This window comes from Thunnus maccoyii, chromosome 3 (assembly GCF_910596095.1).
Source record: "Thunnus maccoyii chromosome 3, fThuMac1.1, whole genome shotgun sequence".
Classification (NCBI taxonomy): Eukaryota; Metazoa; Chordata; class Actinopteri; order Scombriformes; family Scombridae; genus Thunnus; species Thunnus maccoyii.
The window spans coordinates 2006276-2024367 of NC_056535.1; the positions used below are offsets into that span (position 1 = coordinate 2006276).

General features: G+C 38.9%; 1 protein-coding gene across 2 annotated transcripts in view; it reads right to left on the reverse strand.

Annotated features, from left to right (window-relative positions):
- cadpsa (Ca2+-dependent activator protein for secretion a) overlaps positions 1–18092 on the reverse strand; it is a 202536-nt gene that overhangs the window by 57515 nt on the left and 126929 nt on the right. Inside the window, exons 14-18 of one of the 2 annotated variants that reach the window (XM_042406222.1) lie at positions 11192–11293; positions 11031–11094; positions 10588–10711; positions 6279–6347; positions 196–302 (exon numbers count right to left, since the gene is read on the reverse strand). In XM_042406222.1, the coding sequence (XP_042262156.1) occupies positions 196–302; positions 6279–6347; positions 10588–10711; positions 11031–11094; positions 11192–11293 (466 nt within the window). The remainder of the gene's footprint in view (positions 1–195; positions 303–6278; positions 6348–10587; positions 10712–11030; positions 11095–11191; positions 11294–18092) is intronic. The other variant, XM_042406221.1, reaches the window with a different exon arrangement.

Genomic DNA, 18092 nt, shown 5'->3' on the forward strand with positions numbered 1-18092 from the left:
ACACACACATTTCCATATTTTTTGATGACAGAGGTTTCCTCCCTTCCTACAGCTGGCTTTGCACACACAGTTGCCGCTCTTTCCACCAGCTCATTCCACAGTGAAACCAGAAGCTTGTGTGTGTGTGTGTGTGTGTGTGTGTGTGTGTGTGTGTGTGTGTGTGTGCAGTTGATGCATTTATACCAGTACACTGACCTCAGCATGGTGTTCCTCATTCTGCTGAAGCACCTCAATCACCAGCTCTGCCAGGCGAATGGTGTCCTCCAGTTTTTTGGCAGGGGTGACTAACCGCCCTACATTCTCTGGAGCACAATGGTCAAAGGTCAGTGTGGGCAGCCTCTGAGTCTGATCAGTATTTATTCTCTCTTAAACAAAGGGTGTTGTTACTACTGTGTGCATGCAACCTATACATAAGGTGTATAAGAACACCCTTGGTCTGAGGTTGCACAAAAATATACAACATGCATGTTATCCTGCCTACTGCAAAACACTGGTGCTAAAGGATTAAGTCACTCACAAATTTTGGATATAGCTGTTGCCTCAAAAGTGATCCTTAGTCCAGTCTATAGCCTCAGCCTAAATCACTGGGACAATCTTATGGTCATATTAAAAATACAAGCATGAAATATCATAGTGAAATATATAGTGTTATTATAATTAGGGCTGGGTATCAGACCTTAATACTTAAAGAGTGTTTGTAGCATCAATTATAGAGAACTGTCAGTTAAGGTCAGATTTTTCCTGATTTAAATCATAATTGTGTTCATTTTATTCAATATTTAATTGAAGTTCATGTGCATTAAACACACTCTGTACCCAGCACTAGTTATACTGTATTTCCAGGTTTACTACATATTGTTAAAGCATTTTTGATATCAATACTATCCTCATGAGTGCTGATGGAATTGTTGGGTGACTGGAAGTAGTGATGGCCTGTTGTCTGTAGCGAATGAGTACATCTCTGTCAGTGTGGGAGAGCAGTGATGTTGTCATCCAGAGAAAACATGGGCGTGACGAGGGATGTAAACAGCATGTACATTTAACACTCATCATGCAGTAATGTAGTGGTTATATTGTGTATCTGACTGCTTTTGCCTCAGATATATCTGTCTCTCACAGCAGAATTGCTGCCGGTTATCAGTTTACAGTTTGATTGTTTCAGGTGATGAAGTTGTATCATACAATACTGTACTGAATGTAATTTGGACTCCCAACTATGTCTTTTAGCATGTTCAGTGAGAGGACTGAAATTATACCACAGCCAGAAAACAAACCGTTTTTACTCAAATAGTGGCTGGGGCCTTTATCTATCTCAACTGCAGAGGGTACTAGGCCTTTGTTGGAAGCAGGCTTATATTAGAGAGAGGCCTTTATTTCTAATTCCCTCTGTTTGATAAGTATATTTGCTCATATTTTAGTATGAAGCCTCCTTGTTTTCTTATCTGCTTCCGTTTGCTCTGTAAAATTTTTCTTACTGCATTACCAGTAATCCACTTACTCCGACGTGTGGAACAATAATTCTAGCACTTGAGTTCCACCCAGAACGTTTTGGCAGTGCACCACTTAGCTGTACTATGTGGGTAGCATGCTCACGGAGGTATGCTCACTGGCTTAGCCAAGTTACCCTGGTTACCCTGGTTACCCATACTCATGCAGTGTTGCTACTGTCATTATTAAATTATGCATCGTTATCCCCGTACTTAAATGATATTGCTTCTCCTCCGTCCCCCTCCCATCTCTTTGACGGTCAACTAGAGGGCGACGCATGTACTCATAGGACTGAAGGTACATCCAGGTAACTACTATTTATGCTTAACTGGCATGAACATTATATAACAGGCAGCAGGAGTTTATCCACCCTTGTTTTTTACCCAGCCTTTTTCTGGGGCTGACTTTTATTTGTTCATGTCGACCGCGCCCCTGGCCATTATCAGAGACCCGGCTTTTAATTGATTACCATCTTTTATTTGAGGAAGTACGATAGTTGTTTCTGATTGACAGACTGGTTGTCAGATGCCTGATGGCATAAACCTAAACATGGGTTCAACTGATTAGTGGTTTTAGTGTAGCCTTGCTTTATTTTTCCTTTGGCAAGTAGCCATGGTTTTAGCATGATAATGCACTCCAACATATTCTGATAGAGAATAGTGGACTCTTAAGTGGAAACACAATGACATAAAGCAGAGTGGCGGTCCTTACCTCCACCTCATCTATTATTCTCATAATCAGAACACCTCATTGTGCATTATCACTTATAACAGAGTAGAGAAGTGGGTGGGGTTATATTGGATGGCCAGGGTTCTAAAAGTAAAAATCCAATTCAGTACTTGCCTTTGGAGCATGTTCTACACTTGAATAGGTATGACACAAATCTTGTAGTCAAAGGTACAAGACTTTGTACATAACAAATTCAGAAGTGATGCCAACAATGAGTCCAAGCACTGCACTGCACTGCACTGCAGGGCACTGCGAAGCACTGCAGCTGTAGCAAACATCCAGTCAGAAAGCTTTAAGTTTTAATTTGTTTTGTATCAATTCAGCTGCTATGCTGCAGTGTTTTGTTCCTGTGTGCAGAAATGAGGTGTTTTTTCAGCTCTGTCTGAAATGTTCTCCATAGCAAAGGCTGCAAAGTCCACACACCTCATCTCCCAAAGTATCCTCAATAAAACGGGCGGGGCATGAACATTTCCAGCTGTTTGGACCGTACTTGGCTGGATGCAGACTTGAAATGATACTTGGGCTGTGACCAATGACATTTCACCCTCAAGTCCACATCACAAGTACACACAAGAATGCAGATTGAGAAAGGCCTTATATTTTACCCAAGTCCTGATAGGATTAGAGAGTAGAGTTAGAGTTACATAACTCCAGAAATTCAGAGATGAACCGAAATGTATTTTTCTTCCACTATCTACCTACCGACCTACCAACACGCATGACTTGTGACATCACAACTAGCTTGGAAGCCAATTGTGGTCCAGTATGCAACTTACAAAAGTTTGATGTGGAAACCTGAAGCCTCCAGCACACATACACTGAGAATGGACTTTTAAGTAAAGTGGGAGACATCTTGCATCCAGTGGTTAAACTTTTGAAATTAAAAATATTTCCATATTCATAGATTCAGTGAGAGAGAAGCTGTAAAGTAGATGTCATTTTAAGAATTTTAACAAAGTAATTTAACTGTTTTTGTTTGGAAATTAGACACAAATTAACATTCAAAGCAGTGAATTGAAGTATTTTTATATGTCTTAAAACTTGTCTGCAGATGATCTTTAAATTGAAACATTGAGGCTCTCTTTTAAAATTAAACTTTCTGAAAATTCATCCATGCTTTTATCATGACATGTCCTTAACTAGTGTAAAATTTTGTCCACCTCACTAAGCTAGTCTGCACTCCAACTCAGCTCCAACTCTTCCTGAGCTCTGTGGTGAGGTGTTAAATAACAAAAGAGATAGTGATCACACATTACACTAGTATTAGCATTTCTTCACTAACTTCCTGTCACCGATTCTATGTAACGTTTGCTGAACAGAAACCACTGTGGCCCAAGTAGTGATTACAGGATAGTTAAATGTTAAAATGAAGGTTAATAGCAGCACAAGTATAACAGCCATGTCAGAAAGTTACACAACAATATCAAGGTTAAGTTAGCTAAGATTAGCCACCATAAGCTTTTGCCTTTGAATGCATTCTTGGTCTAAACTCCTCTGTAAGAATTGCTGTTTTTACTGTAACAGCATCTTAAAATGAGGTTGTTTTTATTAGCATTTTCAAAAAACAATAACTTGATTGTTTTTTTTATTATCACCGTGTTTGTCTTCTGCTCCCTTTGTCTGTCTTTGTTTTGAAAAATGCTATATAAAAAAAAGCTAACTTACATAAAAATGTGGAGGAAATACTACTGGAATCCACTGCCCCACCCACTTTCCTTCACTCTTGCAGAACTCTTCAATAATGTCAGTGTGCTAAATGGAAGCAGTTCAAGAAGTTCAACAGGTCAAGGTTCGAATGTAGGAATAAAGACACATTAAATGTCTTAAAAACACCACAGTGTGTGTAATGGTCCAGTTTATACTGTCTCACTCTGATGTCAGCAACATCATTCTGTTGGATAAGAACACATACACACACAGGGCTTTATAGGAGTTGAATTGGCCATGTCAGAGTCATGACTGTGTTCAGTCCACCCACTGGCAGAGCTCTTGTGGCTCAGTGATGTTGTGGACAACACAGCGGGCTGATGGGGGATTGCCTGGTGGAGCTTAAGTCATGCTAACATGGCTGAAAGCTTCCACAGAATGGGACTTCTGTACTGGTTCAAATGGGGGATTGTTCGGATCTAGTAATGTCTGTCAAGTCAGCAGGATTACATCAGAGTTTGGAAGTCTAGTTGTGTAAATCAAAGAGCAATCATTTTCTATGAAGTTGTATTTTTTCAAATATTTAAATGTGTAACAATGACACGTCAAGTTTTAATGAACTTAATCAGGTCATTTACAACTTCATAGATGTTAACTATGAGTTTTCAGGTTTTGAACTGGAATATTTTGCATTCTTTCAGTAGTGACAATATTTGTGATACTGCAAGGTTGAAGGTCTTCTTTAACCTGACATTGTGTAACTTGTTGCTGGGTACAGTTTCTTTTGGATGGAGCACTTGCTTATTTCTGTTTAGTAAACGTTCAACTCTAGATTTTTGCCTTAATGTAGGTACAAGAATTAGTAGATGCTGCTTTGGATTAGTTTTGATCTCAAGTCACTTTGACGTGAAATGCAGTTTTTAAAGCCATTATGTGTAGGATTTGAAAATATCCAATTTGAAATTGTCCACTGGTTGTATTAAAGAACACTGATAGGAATAGGTTTAAAGCAACACATAGACTGCAAACATTACTACTGGAATTGTGTAACTTTTCTACAAACAAAAACTGTTGCCATCAGAAATAATATTTTATAATCACATAAACATTTTACACATAGTGGCTTTAAACACACATTTAGTTTTTCATGGCCTTCTTAAAGAAGAATGCTAACTTCATGCAAATAATGTTTTCTTCCATGCTTGGATGATGGCATTCTGTCTGTCTCTCCTGGGTTACTCATCAACATATTCCTTCTCTCCTATCATGGTTTGTCAATGTTGCAACAGTTCCTATGCTCAATTCAATTGGGTGAGACCAAATTTGACATTGTATTTTATATTATTGAACTATTGAACTAAACTTATCTCGAGAAAAGTTACATCTCCTTTCTGAGGTTTCAGAGCAGCGTAAAACACCACAGGGTGGGAAACATACACTTATGCAATCACAACATTCTTGGCACATTTCCTGTGATGTTCCTTTGACTTTGATCAGGTAAGTATCAGGAAGGTTGTGACAGGGTTCATGGTGGTATGGTTTAAGGTAGACTGGGTGTTTTCTGGTCAGGGATGAGCTAACAGCAGAGGACAGACAGACAGTACAATGTCACCTGGATCCTTCAGCTTTTTCTGAGATTTCTCCACTAAGTGAGAGTTTTAAAAAATACAAAAAGAACAGGTAGCAAGGATGGAGAGGAGGTAGAGAAAGGCAGGAATGTGTCAGGAAGGAGGTGAGAGAAAGAGATTGATGGTAAATCAGATTATCTAGATGACATATATCGGCAACCTTTGAGCCAAAGGTTTCTTCTTTAAGTACATTTTGTGATATACAAGAAGAAAGGAAGAAAAACAGACATAAAACACATAGCATCTTCACTTTGACCTAAAATCCAATATGAGGAAATTAGAAAAAGCTTAAAAACCTGTTGAAATAATTGTAATATATTCCCTCAGTATCAGCAGGTGGTTTCATTCAAAGACATCAGCATTTTCACAATGGGAATGTGTAACCTTCACTTTGATAGCTGGCCTGAATTGGGTCCAAAGACATTTCAAATAACTGTAGAATGTGGGTGTCCTCTCTGAATGTACCATGATCTAAAACACTGAAGAGGATTTACACACAAGCAAAGTAAAAATGCATTCAAGTCGCAGACAGACAAAGTACATTTGATTCGGGCAGGACAGAAAACAAGCTTGCAGACAGATTGTAATGTGTCTCATCTTGAAGCGTTTTAAGAAACTAACAAGAAGACTTTACAGACTGAAACAACAGATTCAACCTTTGAAGACATCAGGAATGACAAAAATGTGAGGTCACTTGCAGTGGTTGGGCGTGCATGCTGGTTTAAGAGTAAAATAAAAAGGGTGCAGAGGTGGAGGGTGAGGCTGGGGAATGAGGAAAGTACTCACGAATGGTTAAATCCATCACTTGGGACGCCAAGCAGAAGACAGGATGCTCATACATTTCTCTCTTTTTCCCTACAGAGAAAGAGGGAGGATACCGAGGCATGCGAGAGGCCAGGGTCAGAGAGGACGAGCACAGAGTTCACTAGGGTTCGACCGATATGAGGTTTTCAAGGCCAATTTCACCAATTTCATGCCATAAAAGCATATTGGTGAATTAAGTATAGAGTGTTTTTTCCCTAAAATGTATTCTTGGTAGGGTCAAAATATTGTATCAAAGGTGCAATATGTATCATTTTGAAATCCCAATGTAGTATTATCAGATGAATCATTCTGTGGTATAATTACAGTGATCAAATGAAACCACAGTCAAAATGATTATAGTGTAGGCTCTTTGTTACACCAGCGGTTTCTTTAGCTTTACTAAAGAGGAGGGTTTTTTTCTATGGACTCCTTCCCTCATCTGCCATTGCCAGATACTTTAGCTGCACTGGAAGAACAGCATCCTCTTCTGTCATTTCATTAACTTGTCATAATAAGATAAGATTTTAAAAAGAACAGTTCTAACTCAAATACAGAAGCCCAGTTTGTTTTTTTTATTTTCATTTTGAGCTTTCTGTCATTTTTCTTTTCATGAAAAGCAAAACAAGAATAATTTATTGCTACACTTGAATTAACCATTACAAATTATTTCTCTCATCTTTATTCTATTCTGTTATCTTTATTTTAAAATATACTTTTCATTCTTCATTCATTTTTGTTATAACATGGTTGTGTCATACAGTTAAATGTAAAATAGAGTTTTTGTTTTCATTTGACTCATGTCATAATTTGTCCATATGTCAAAATAAAACTAAATCTCTAACTGTTGTTATTCCATATATTTATGCAGTGGAGCAATCTCTTTCTGAGCTGTAAATAACTCAGCATTACATAAAATGCCATATAGACAATGATAAAAGTTCCTTGATCGTCTTGTTTGTTTAATACAATAACACTAATGTATCAAAATTAATTGAGTAATGCGGTAGCAATTAATTAAACAATTAAAATACTACATAAAGCACCTTTGAGAGCATTCCTTACAAATATATCATTAAACTGCATCAAAGCCTCATATCTTGTATCTGAGTTGGATGATGCTGACTGACCCATGTCTGATTTTCATTGTTAGACCAAAGTCAGCAAAACAGCATATCAGTCCAACCTTAGAGTTTACAGTTTTCAGGCTATGTTTTTAGCTGGGAGGGGACAGTTAGCTGAGATTTAGCAAGTCAACAGAGTGAATGAGATGGCATCGCCCCAGTTACTATGAGAGACAAGTACCAGGGTACAAGTAGGCTGTATCCATGTGTGTGTGTCTGGGGTTCAAGGGTCAGCTGAGCTGTCTACTTTGGATTAACCATTCGTTCCGCCAAGCAGAGGTAAAATCTGAAATATCAGAGTTTTTTTCCCATAGGTCAGGAAGCACACCAGTATGAGGGAAAGGATATTTGGGGATAATCAACAATCACAACTGAGATACTAAGGTTAATCTTCCTTAGTTTCTTCAGGGAGGTGATGGTTTCTTTACAGACATCGTCTTAAGCGGACCATTTGGAGTCAACACATCCTCTTAAAAAAACAACAGTAAAGGTCTAAAATTCAGGCCAACAAAAACAATCTATAGTTATGTTTATGCCATCTAGCAGCTGTAGTTATGCACTCCGGCTTCCCGAATCACTGTTAAAAAATAATGATGTTTTATGATGTGACAATGCTGTGATTAAGGTCTGGTTAGGTTTAGGCACAAAAACCACTTAATTAGGGCTAGGGAAAGATCATGGTTTGGGTTAAAATGATCACTTGAAACGTGGTCTATACTTCCTTAAAGTTATGCAAGCTTCGCTGTCATGGCAACAGTAAACACCACAACATTGTGGTTTTAAAAAAAATGTTCTTAACTCGCAGTTGGAAACATGACACTTACAGCTGGAAACGGGAAGAGGACAGTAGTCTCCTGCAGTAAAATTCATATTTTGCCATCCAACTATCTCACCATCTACCCAATACACCTCCTCCTAAGGCAAAATCAAGTCACCTATATATATTGACATCATCTGAGCAGCGTCACTGTCCCGGGTCATAATTACTATGGCCACTAGATGGCGTAAACGTAACTATTGGTTGTTTTTGCTGGCATGAATTTTAGACCTATACTCTTGTTTTTCTTGTGAGGACGGACTGTTTGAAGTAGTTCAGCATTAACTGAACAACAACATTTTGGAAAATGTGCCTGTTTTCTGTCTTATAATCCTTGAATGTGCGTTATCTGATCTAGCTAACCTCTTCTGACTTGAATGCAGGTCGGATTCGTGGCTTTGATCAACAAGAATTTCAATTATAACTGCAAGTTATAATTAATAACTGTAAGTGTGCAGAGTTTTCTGTTTTTTCAGCCTGTTCCTAGTTGCGATTTCTAGATTTGCTCTAGATCTCTAGCCCACAGACTGTAACTATTCACGTCACTATTTACAGGACTGTCATGAATAATGACAGCTAATTTAGCCAGCTATCATCTACGTTAATTTGTAACTTAAAAGATTGATCTCTGGATTTCAAGACTCAATATTTGATCAATCAAATAAAAATTGCATTTAATCAGAAAATCTTTTTTTTTTATTCAGCCCTATACTAGATAGGTTATTAAACAAATAACTACTAGGTACAGTGACTGCATGCAGCATCTCAAAAGGCCAGTCCTTATAGTGAGGTAACCAGGTTTGAGCTCTGTCCCAGCTGTGATTAAAACCCAGATGATTCTTTAATTGAATGGCTGCACGTTAAGAAAATGCAACAGCTTTGGAGTTTTTGACATATGTATTTCTTCTTTCAACTGAGCTAGCATGTTTCCTCCTACTACCAGTCTTTGTGCTAAGCTTAGCTAAGCACATTCAGGAGCCATCTCTGTACTGGACACACAGGGATGAAACTGACATTATCTCACTCTGGCTAAGACAGCAAACAAGCATATGTCCCAAATGTCAGTGTTCCTTAGTTTAGAGTGACAAATACAGCAGGTTAAGAGTGCAGTGAAATTTGAAGAATAAGTAGGTATCAGGTAAGTGATCTGCCTCAGTTTAGGATAAAATGTTTCAGAGGTCTGTAGAATATTTATGATGCCTACTAAAGAAAACCTGAACCATGCAACAGAGAAAATAAAATACTGAACTGCCACAACAGGCAGTCTCATCATGTCTTGTTTATTGGCCTTCCTGTTTTCAAACACCAACTAATGAGAAGCAGCAAAAGCCAATAGACAAGCAAAAGAGAGGAGTGAGTATGGAAGTCATCAGAGAGCAAGGGAACATAGGAAGGCAGAAAAAGGGAAAAGGAGCATCACTTCAGCTACCAGGCAGGCCAAAGTAGGAGACAGAGGTAGTGTAGGACTCTCTGAAAGAGAAGCTGAGGCATGGTGGACGAAGTCAGCATAAAGATTTGAGGAGAATTGAATGCATTTTTACTTACTGTACATTTGCTACTAAAATAGGCCGAAGAAAGGGCAAAACAAACAAAGCATTGTTACTTAAAACAACTATCATGCCATTAAATATGATGAGACAGATGATTGGAGAAGCTTTTCCTGCAGCTGGAAAGAAAGATTTAGGAGTTACTTTTCTGCGTCAGCCAGTCTTGTAATTCATACTTGCAGTGCAATAAAATATTCTACCTTATAGCTGCTTTACTCTTCCCATTGATTCCATTAACAGGCACATATGTGGCAAGTAGCTTTATGTACATTAGTTTTAACTTACAGAAGTCAATCCCAAAGCAGGAAACCAGAGACTAAATGTCCTAACTTCTAATTTCATCAGTTAGTAAAAATGTTTCATTGTGCTAGAATGCCATTCATAATAATGCTATAAACATGATCATAATTTGACTTCATGTATGTAACATGAAAGTCCCCCCTGAGCATGACTAATGTAATATGATGGCTTAATTTCAACTGATGTCTACATACCTTGGCTAAAAAAGAATTGTCTACTATCCCACAATATTATATAAGCTCTCCAATAACAGTTGCTTAACCTTTGCAAGCTCTGTGCTACTGCGATCAGAAATCATCTCGACACTGCATTTAGAATCATTCACATGTGAATCAATATGTAACAAGAGACTCTCAGTGTAACTGACTTAGCAGGTAGAGCTGTCTTATTAACAGCCATGTCAAGACAGAATGCTCATGCTGTACTCTTACTCCAGTACAGCACTGACATAAAGGAAAAAGTCCTTGTCTGATTAAGATAGGAGCACTGAATGAGCAGTAGCTTACCTTCCAATTTGGCATACTCTGACAGGCGTTGGTAGTTGACCAGAGCTGCTTGCTCCAGACACTTACGGATCACAGCCTTGACTTCCTCTTGTGGGACTGGGGTGACAATATCTTTCATTAGAACCTTAAATGAAAGACACAGAGAGATGAAAACAGTTTTCATTTCCACTGTGCACAAAACCTTATCATGAAAGGACAAGTGATGTGAATGTGTTTGCTTAATGATTTGTCATATTGGCTGAAACACTATTTTTGAAAGATGGTTGCACATAGGAACACAGTGTAAAAACAGATCAGTGACATACAGATGATATTGACTTTCAAAATGAGTGATCACAAAGAAGGTTAGGACGACTGAAAATTGTCTTTTAAGCATTGCCTACTTCATAGTTTTGGGAAAGCTAAATAAAAAATGCATCTGTCCAGCAGTAGGAATGACTTACCCTTTCAAGTAAGGACAGAGTTGCTTTCAGTGCTCCCTCTGGCCGTCCAAAAGGAAAGCAGTACCTGTGGAGGCAACAGAGTGGATTTTCATTGAACATTTGAACCTCAACAGTCTTAACTGGCAGGAGTTCAGTGCACGGTTGTCTTACATTGTTCTTACCTGAAGTGTGTAATCTGGTTTTCCAGCAGCACCCGGAGCCTCTCCTTGATCTCCTCGAAGCGCTCCTTCTCCTCCACGGTTACAGTGCCAATACCGTCAGGCCTGAAACACAACAGCAGAGGTTCAAGAGCGACACAAACCATCCCCATAGACTCTTTATTGACATGAAATGAAAGGCTTTGCAGTCTCTGCGGCCGGCCTGTGCTTTATCACTACTGATGAGTTGAGGGGAGTACAAACATGCACAACTAAAACAACACACTTTAAAGTTGCATATAAGCCTGTGTACCACGGATCTTAACAGTTCAGAAGTGTAGTAGCAGAGCACTGGGGTTAGGGGAAGGTGATAATCAAACTCAGGTTGGGACAAAAAAAAAAAACATCTTAAAAACTTCCTCCAGAACAGAAAATCTGTCTTAAACGTCCAGCGTGTAGAATTTAGTGGCATCTAGCAGAATGTGCTCATAAGTATGTGTTAATTTGTGTATAATCACCTGAAAATAAGAATACCTTAGAATGAGCTCTTTATATCTCCATAGGGAGTGAGCCCTCTTCCATGGAGCCCGCCATATTGCACCACCATGTTTCTACAGTGGCCCAGAACAGACAAAGCAAACATTGGCTCTCGAGAGGGCCTTTCGTGTTTTTTGCAGGTTTTGTGGCCACCATAGGTTCCCCTACACACTTGGAAGGGGAGGGTGAGGGGAGGGCTATTCAGTTGGTTAAAACCTGCAATCTCACTGCTAGATGCCACTAAAATTTCAGGGCAAATGACACAGCATGTGCTCATACCAGGGGGAATGAAAGAATAGAATGACATTTGATTTTGAAATATCTTCATTTTTCCTATGACACAGTCTGGGATATAACTCATAGCACAGAAAAAGGTCTTGCAGTGATTGTCAATAAAGAAATGCAGATGTTAACAGTGATTATTCTGATCCCACACAGTTGGGACTGTATGTACCTCAAGGGTTCTATAGCATACGTGCTAAAAATCTTCCCCACTACATCACTGCTTTAAGCAGACTGTCCTCCAAGAGAGTCTATATCACAGTAAAGTATGGATTGATGATCTTTGAGGTTTTATTTCCTCCTAAATGTTTTGGTAAAAATCCATCTATCAGTCCATCCATCTTCCTCTCCTTCTCTAGGTCCAGGTCACAGTGGCTGTAGTTTAAATAAGGTGGCTCAGTCACATCATCCAGCTCCTACTGGGGGATCCCAAAACGTTCCTAGGCATATATGATCCCTTCAGTATGTTCTGGTTGTGGATCCAATCCGATCTTCTTCCAGATGTCTGAGCTCTTCACCCTATCTCTGAGGGTGTCACTGTGCTGCAACTGAAGACCACACCATCCCATCATCGGAATGCACAGGGGGCTAAGTCTGACAAATGTTGTAACCTTCAAAAACAACAATCCAACCAAGCACACTCACTTTATGCCAAACAATTCAGGTGTACAGAGGTGTGGAAGTAGAGCATTTGAACCTCTCTCTCTTCAAACAACTACTTCCATCACTTCTTGGGCAGGCTTTCGCCCCACCTTTAGGTGTGGGCATTCATGACATGTATAAACAACCATATCAGACGTGGTTACCCAACACTTTGCATGACCTGGTCCATTTCAAGCATACTGAACACTGAAGAGTGACCCCTGCCACCCTGTGAAGGAAACTCATTTTGGTCACTTGTATCTGTGATCTCTTCCCCGATGTCGGTCATTACCTAAATCTTGTGACCATAGGTGAGGGTTGGAACATACGTTAACCGGTAAATCAAGAGGTTCACCTTCAGACTCAACTTTCTCTTTACCATGAGTGTCTTCATTACTGCTGACACCACACCAATCCACTAGTCAATCTCACATTCAATCTTACCCCCACCATGATATACTTCTTCATTTCAGACAGTGACTCACTCTTAACTGGAAGTGAGCAACCCACAATTTTCCAGCAGGAAAATGTGGCCTCAGACTTGGTGGTGCTGACTTTCATCATAACTAGTGATCAGTGTCATCTAAAAAGGTAGTACACTTTATTAGAGGCACAAGTTGAGGAAAATGTACTTGGTGTCTGCTCTGCTACTATACATGCACACACACATTACTGGCAGATTTCCATATTCACACATACACACATTTTTAATCTCTCTCAAAGATAACATCAGTGAATTAACGTATTTATGTGAACGGCAGACATGCCTAAATGACAATGACAAGTTCTGAAATGTAACATCACACTTATATTAGCTCAGTTGAAATTTTAACACATGTATTTAAGACAATTTAAACAGCAGATGATAATGTTTATATCATTATTGTACTATATGAATCAGCATTTCCATGATTATTTCAATACATACATAGCAATTACAGCTTTACAAGCAGGTGTGTGTGTGTGTCTGTATATGTGTGTGTGTGTGTGTGTGTGTGTGTGTGTGTGTGTTTCTGATGTGTTTATTGTTTGTGACATGGTTGGGTCTGGGTGGAGTGTGAGCAGAGTGCATGTGACAGAAGAGGCGCTGGACTGGTGGCCATGACAGCATGATGAGAAGCAGGAGACATGACACTCTCTCTCTCTCTCTGCCCCCCCTTTGACATGTCATTTCAGCAGACAGCATGAAACTGTGTGTGTGTGTGTGTGTGTGTGTGTGTGTGTGTGTGTGTGTGTGTGTGTAGTGTACTTGCTGCAGACACACACAGCACTGCTCCATGGGTGCTGTGTTCAATTTCGAGGGGTACCAGTTTGCTCAGCATCAGCGATCATCTCATCCAGACTCCCCTCAGTTTTCATGGACATTTGAACAGACACTGTCAGTGTGTCACAGCCACCTGTAGGCCTCTGCTGCTGAAAATCATCAAGCTGAGGGATGGAGCTCAAGTGTTTGAGCTTGTAGACTGGTTGAATTCACCTTGCTGGCAGCTAAACAAGATTTATTCATTATCATATTTGTTTAAAGTAAATACAGTGTTAACAGCATGGTTAGATAGTCACCAAAATGGTAAAAAGGTTCTAGTTTTCACTAATGAAAATTGTAGCATACTGTAGAGAACAGTAACACTGTAAATACTACAATTAATGAATATAGCCTGAACCTGCACCATAACAAACCGGTGCTTTTTGGATCAGTTAATAAGAATAATTTATTTTGACTATTTTTGCATGATAATGAGTGGCTTGAGCCCTTTGTTTTGTGGCTGGTGATCAGATGTGTATGTGCAAGCCTCAAACAAAAATGGGAGAGGGGTTGTCATAACAAAAATTCACAGTAAAAAGTCATCATACCTTTCACATTGTGACAAAAAATGAAAGAGGAAAATTTCACACTAATTAAGTCCTGCAGGGCTCTCTTTTTCTTTTTTCTTTTTTTTTTCTAGCCGCGCGTTGTTCCTTGGCAGCTTCCTCATGTTTGCTTGACCTAATGACCTCACAGCTCCGATGACGACAACAAGTAAATGAGCCATCAGTGACAGACAGACAACAAGCCAGCAACACTTTCACATCTTCATTTGCATACAACTGACAACCACATCAGGTCTTTAAGTACATAACCATGTAACATTCTTTTTTTTTTTTTTTTTTTTAAATATCAAATGCAGCTTTAGCTGGAATTTACATTTAATAATGTGTAGTGTGCTGCTATCCATAATTGATTATTTTAGACTCCACTCTATAGTTGTTCACTCTCATTTCCAGAAATAATCACGCAGAGCTCAAAGGATTAGAACAATTAATGAATTAGTTGATTGACAGAAAATGTATCATATTATAAACTATTTTGATTATTGATTGTTCAACTAATTTTAACTGCAGTTTCTCAATATGTAAATATGTTCTGGTTTTCTCAATTTTCTATGACATTAAACTAATATCTTTGGGGTTTTGACTGATGGTCAACAAAACAAAACATCTGAAAATTTCAGCTTGATCTCTGTGAACCTGTCACATTTTTCACTATATATTTTCTGACCCTAACTCTAACCCATTTTATGGACCAAACAATTAATCAGTTAAAAATAATAACTGCCATATTAAATCAATAATAAAAATAATCAACCCCCAAGTAAGTCCAAAAATATTGAAGCTGAACAGTTACTTTCCAGAAATAAAACATTTCAATTGGTCTATAAACAATTTAATTAATTCTTTACCTATCAAAACCATATTCCATATGAAAAATCTCAAATATTTTGAAATACACATTTCACAACCATAGCACCTCAAAATGTTTCTGCACATCCCTACACGTGTGTATGGATGGTATACTATCTATCAGCATCAAATGTAATGTTGCATTTAAGATAATATGAGTGTTCAAGTTGGAATTGAAATTTTGAATTCAATTCCAAAAGTACAGTACATGAGAAATTTCACATCACATTCATTCCCACTGATTTTGATGATTGTGTTTCATTCACTTTAGATTCATAAAGCATAATCTATAGCTGTATAAGATGTAATAGTAGCGAAAAGCTTCAGTTGAATTGTAAATATGCAGTGGTGCTATCATCTAATCAATTTTAATTACTGTATATTTTATAATAAATAAAGAGCAGAGATTCATTTTTTTTATTTTGAAGACATTTTGTAACAGACAGTCGATCTAAATGGAGTCAACATTTAGCTGGACAGAAATCAAATCCTGACACTTTAACAGGCAACCGGGAAACTGATTCCAACTTGGTGCACCAACACCTCCGGGCCAGCAGGCTATTAGGAGGCAGGGATGGGGGTGGGGTGTTTGTGTGTATTTGTTTGGGTAGGGGGTGGGGTGGTCTGGGTAAGGTGTGTGCACGGGGGCACGCGCAGCAGCATTGGCAGCGGAGACATTCGGCCATCACACATGACAACCTGTCAACCTGTCATGCCTCGACCTCCAGGCACGATGGCTGAACTGGCAGAGCCAGGTCTCTGTTTGATGCGTGTGTATGTGGATGTGGGTATATGTGGGGCCCATTATTTTTGGATTTTTTTTTAAATCTACATTTACATGTGAATTTACATGTATTATTTTGAATATTAGTAATAAACTGTGCTGAACTCTGTCCTTTGACAGCAAGGAACAACTTTTTGATGCCTTGTACCTTTTTTTGCTGGAAAAAAAAGGATGTGATGAACCTCCACATTACTCTCTGCACAGATTTCAATCAAACTCCTTTTCTCATCATATTTGTCTTCTATGTGTCCCTCTCTTCTTTTTTTCTCTCTTTCTCTTGGAGCGAGTGTTGTCCATCTGTCCAGCCTTATCAGAAAAGGCCTCAGTCCTCAGTCACTGTTTGTCAGCAGGATGGAAGGAAGGATGGATGGATGGATAGATAGATAAATGGGGGGGTGGAGGGTGAAATGGGGCGGGGGTGTGGGCACTGACAGACAGCCCTCCCTGACCTTTGCCCTCAGCGCCGGAGTGGCCCTCGTCTGTCTTTGTTACGCTTCATCTGCAGACGGCTGACTGTGATGTTGACAGATTTGATGTCTGAGCACATCAGAGCAGATTAGACAAGAGGTAAATACTGCAACTTAGATAACAGGGTGCATACTGGAATAAAGCAGAGATGACTCCTGTGTCACATACCACAAGCCTGTTAGAATGTTATAGAACCTTCAGGAAATGACACCATTTGATCTCTGACTGAAAACTGCTCCTCTAAAAACAAGTTTAGGAATATGCTACTAATTTTGTTTTATGCCACAACCACTGTAAATATTTGGTTGACAGGTATCTATAAAAATCAGATGTGGGGATGTCACAAACATAGTTTCACTCAAAATTTTAACCACTATTGTAAGTTTAGTCAGAGACACTCACCAAGAAACTGACTATTTATAGGAAATGATTACGCAGTTAGGTTTGGCAGAAGAGACTCTGCTGTTTGAGGGAGCTCTCAAAGAATCTGAGTAGCAACAAGGTTTCAACATAAAGGGCAGGTTCACAGTTTTTCAAGTGCATCCTAAAACAACAGCCAGATGCCCATATGAACTCTGAAACAGAATGTTCTAGCTGTAATCATTCCTCCTACTCATACTGGCCATTAAAGGATCCATTTCTACTGTGCTTCCAATGGAAGAGATAAGGGGCGAAATCTACATCCCTTTTAAAACAAAAATGTTTTAAAAGTTAATCTGAAATTCATATGACACATCAGCCATTCTAGGTTAAACAAATCAAATGGATATCTCCAAAGTTAAGATAATCTTTTTAGTACATTCCCTCTTTTTGTTACTATCCCCCCACTGCAGCTCAACAGTATAATACTGTCCGGGAAAACACAAAGAGGGAATTATATACTAAAAAGACTGTTTTCACTTGATTTGATGAAGCCTCATATTAGCTTCATATAAACATTGGAATGCATTTTTCACAGAGGGAGGACTTCAGATCTTGTCCCCCATCACTTACATTGGAAGCATATTAGCAAGGGATATTCTAATGGCCAATATGAAGAGAATTAATGATTACAGCAGGCAAACCCTGCTTCAGTGTATACATAAAGACATGACAATTGTTTTAAGACAAACTTGAAAAAATGTGAACCTATCCTTTAAAGAGCCCATCCTATTAATAAACATACATGAAAATAAATCTTAGTTAATTCAACAATATTAAATACCACATAAGGAGGTGGTGGTGGAGGGGGCTTCAAGTAGTCAGCATAGTAAATAATGATAGTGACAGGTTATAATGTCCACACTGTACACCTGCATGAATATGATTGGATGTTACTGGCCATACAATCAGTGGCTCAATGAGCCACTGATTGTATGCAAATGTAACTGTAGTGGAAATAAAGAAGTTTGATGGGGAAGGAGAGAAGCGCCGCACGATGCATGCCCTGTTTCTTCACCTTTGTTTCTGTTCTCTGCTCCAGTGCTGAAAATTTGCAAAGTTGACTAAACTACT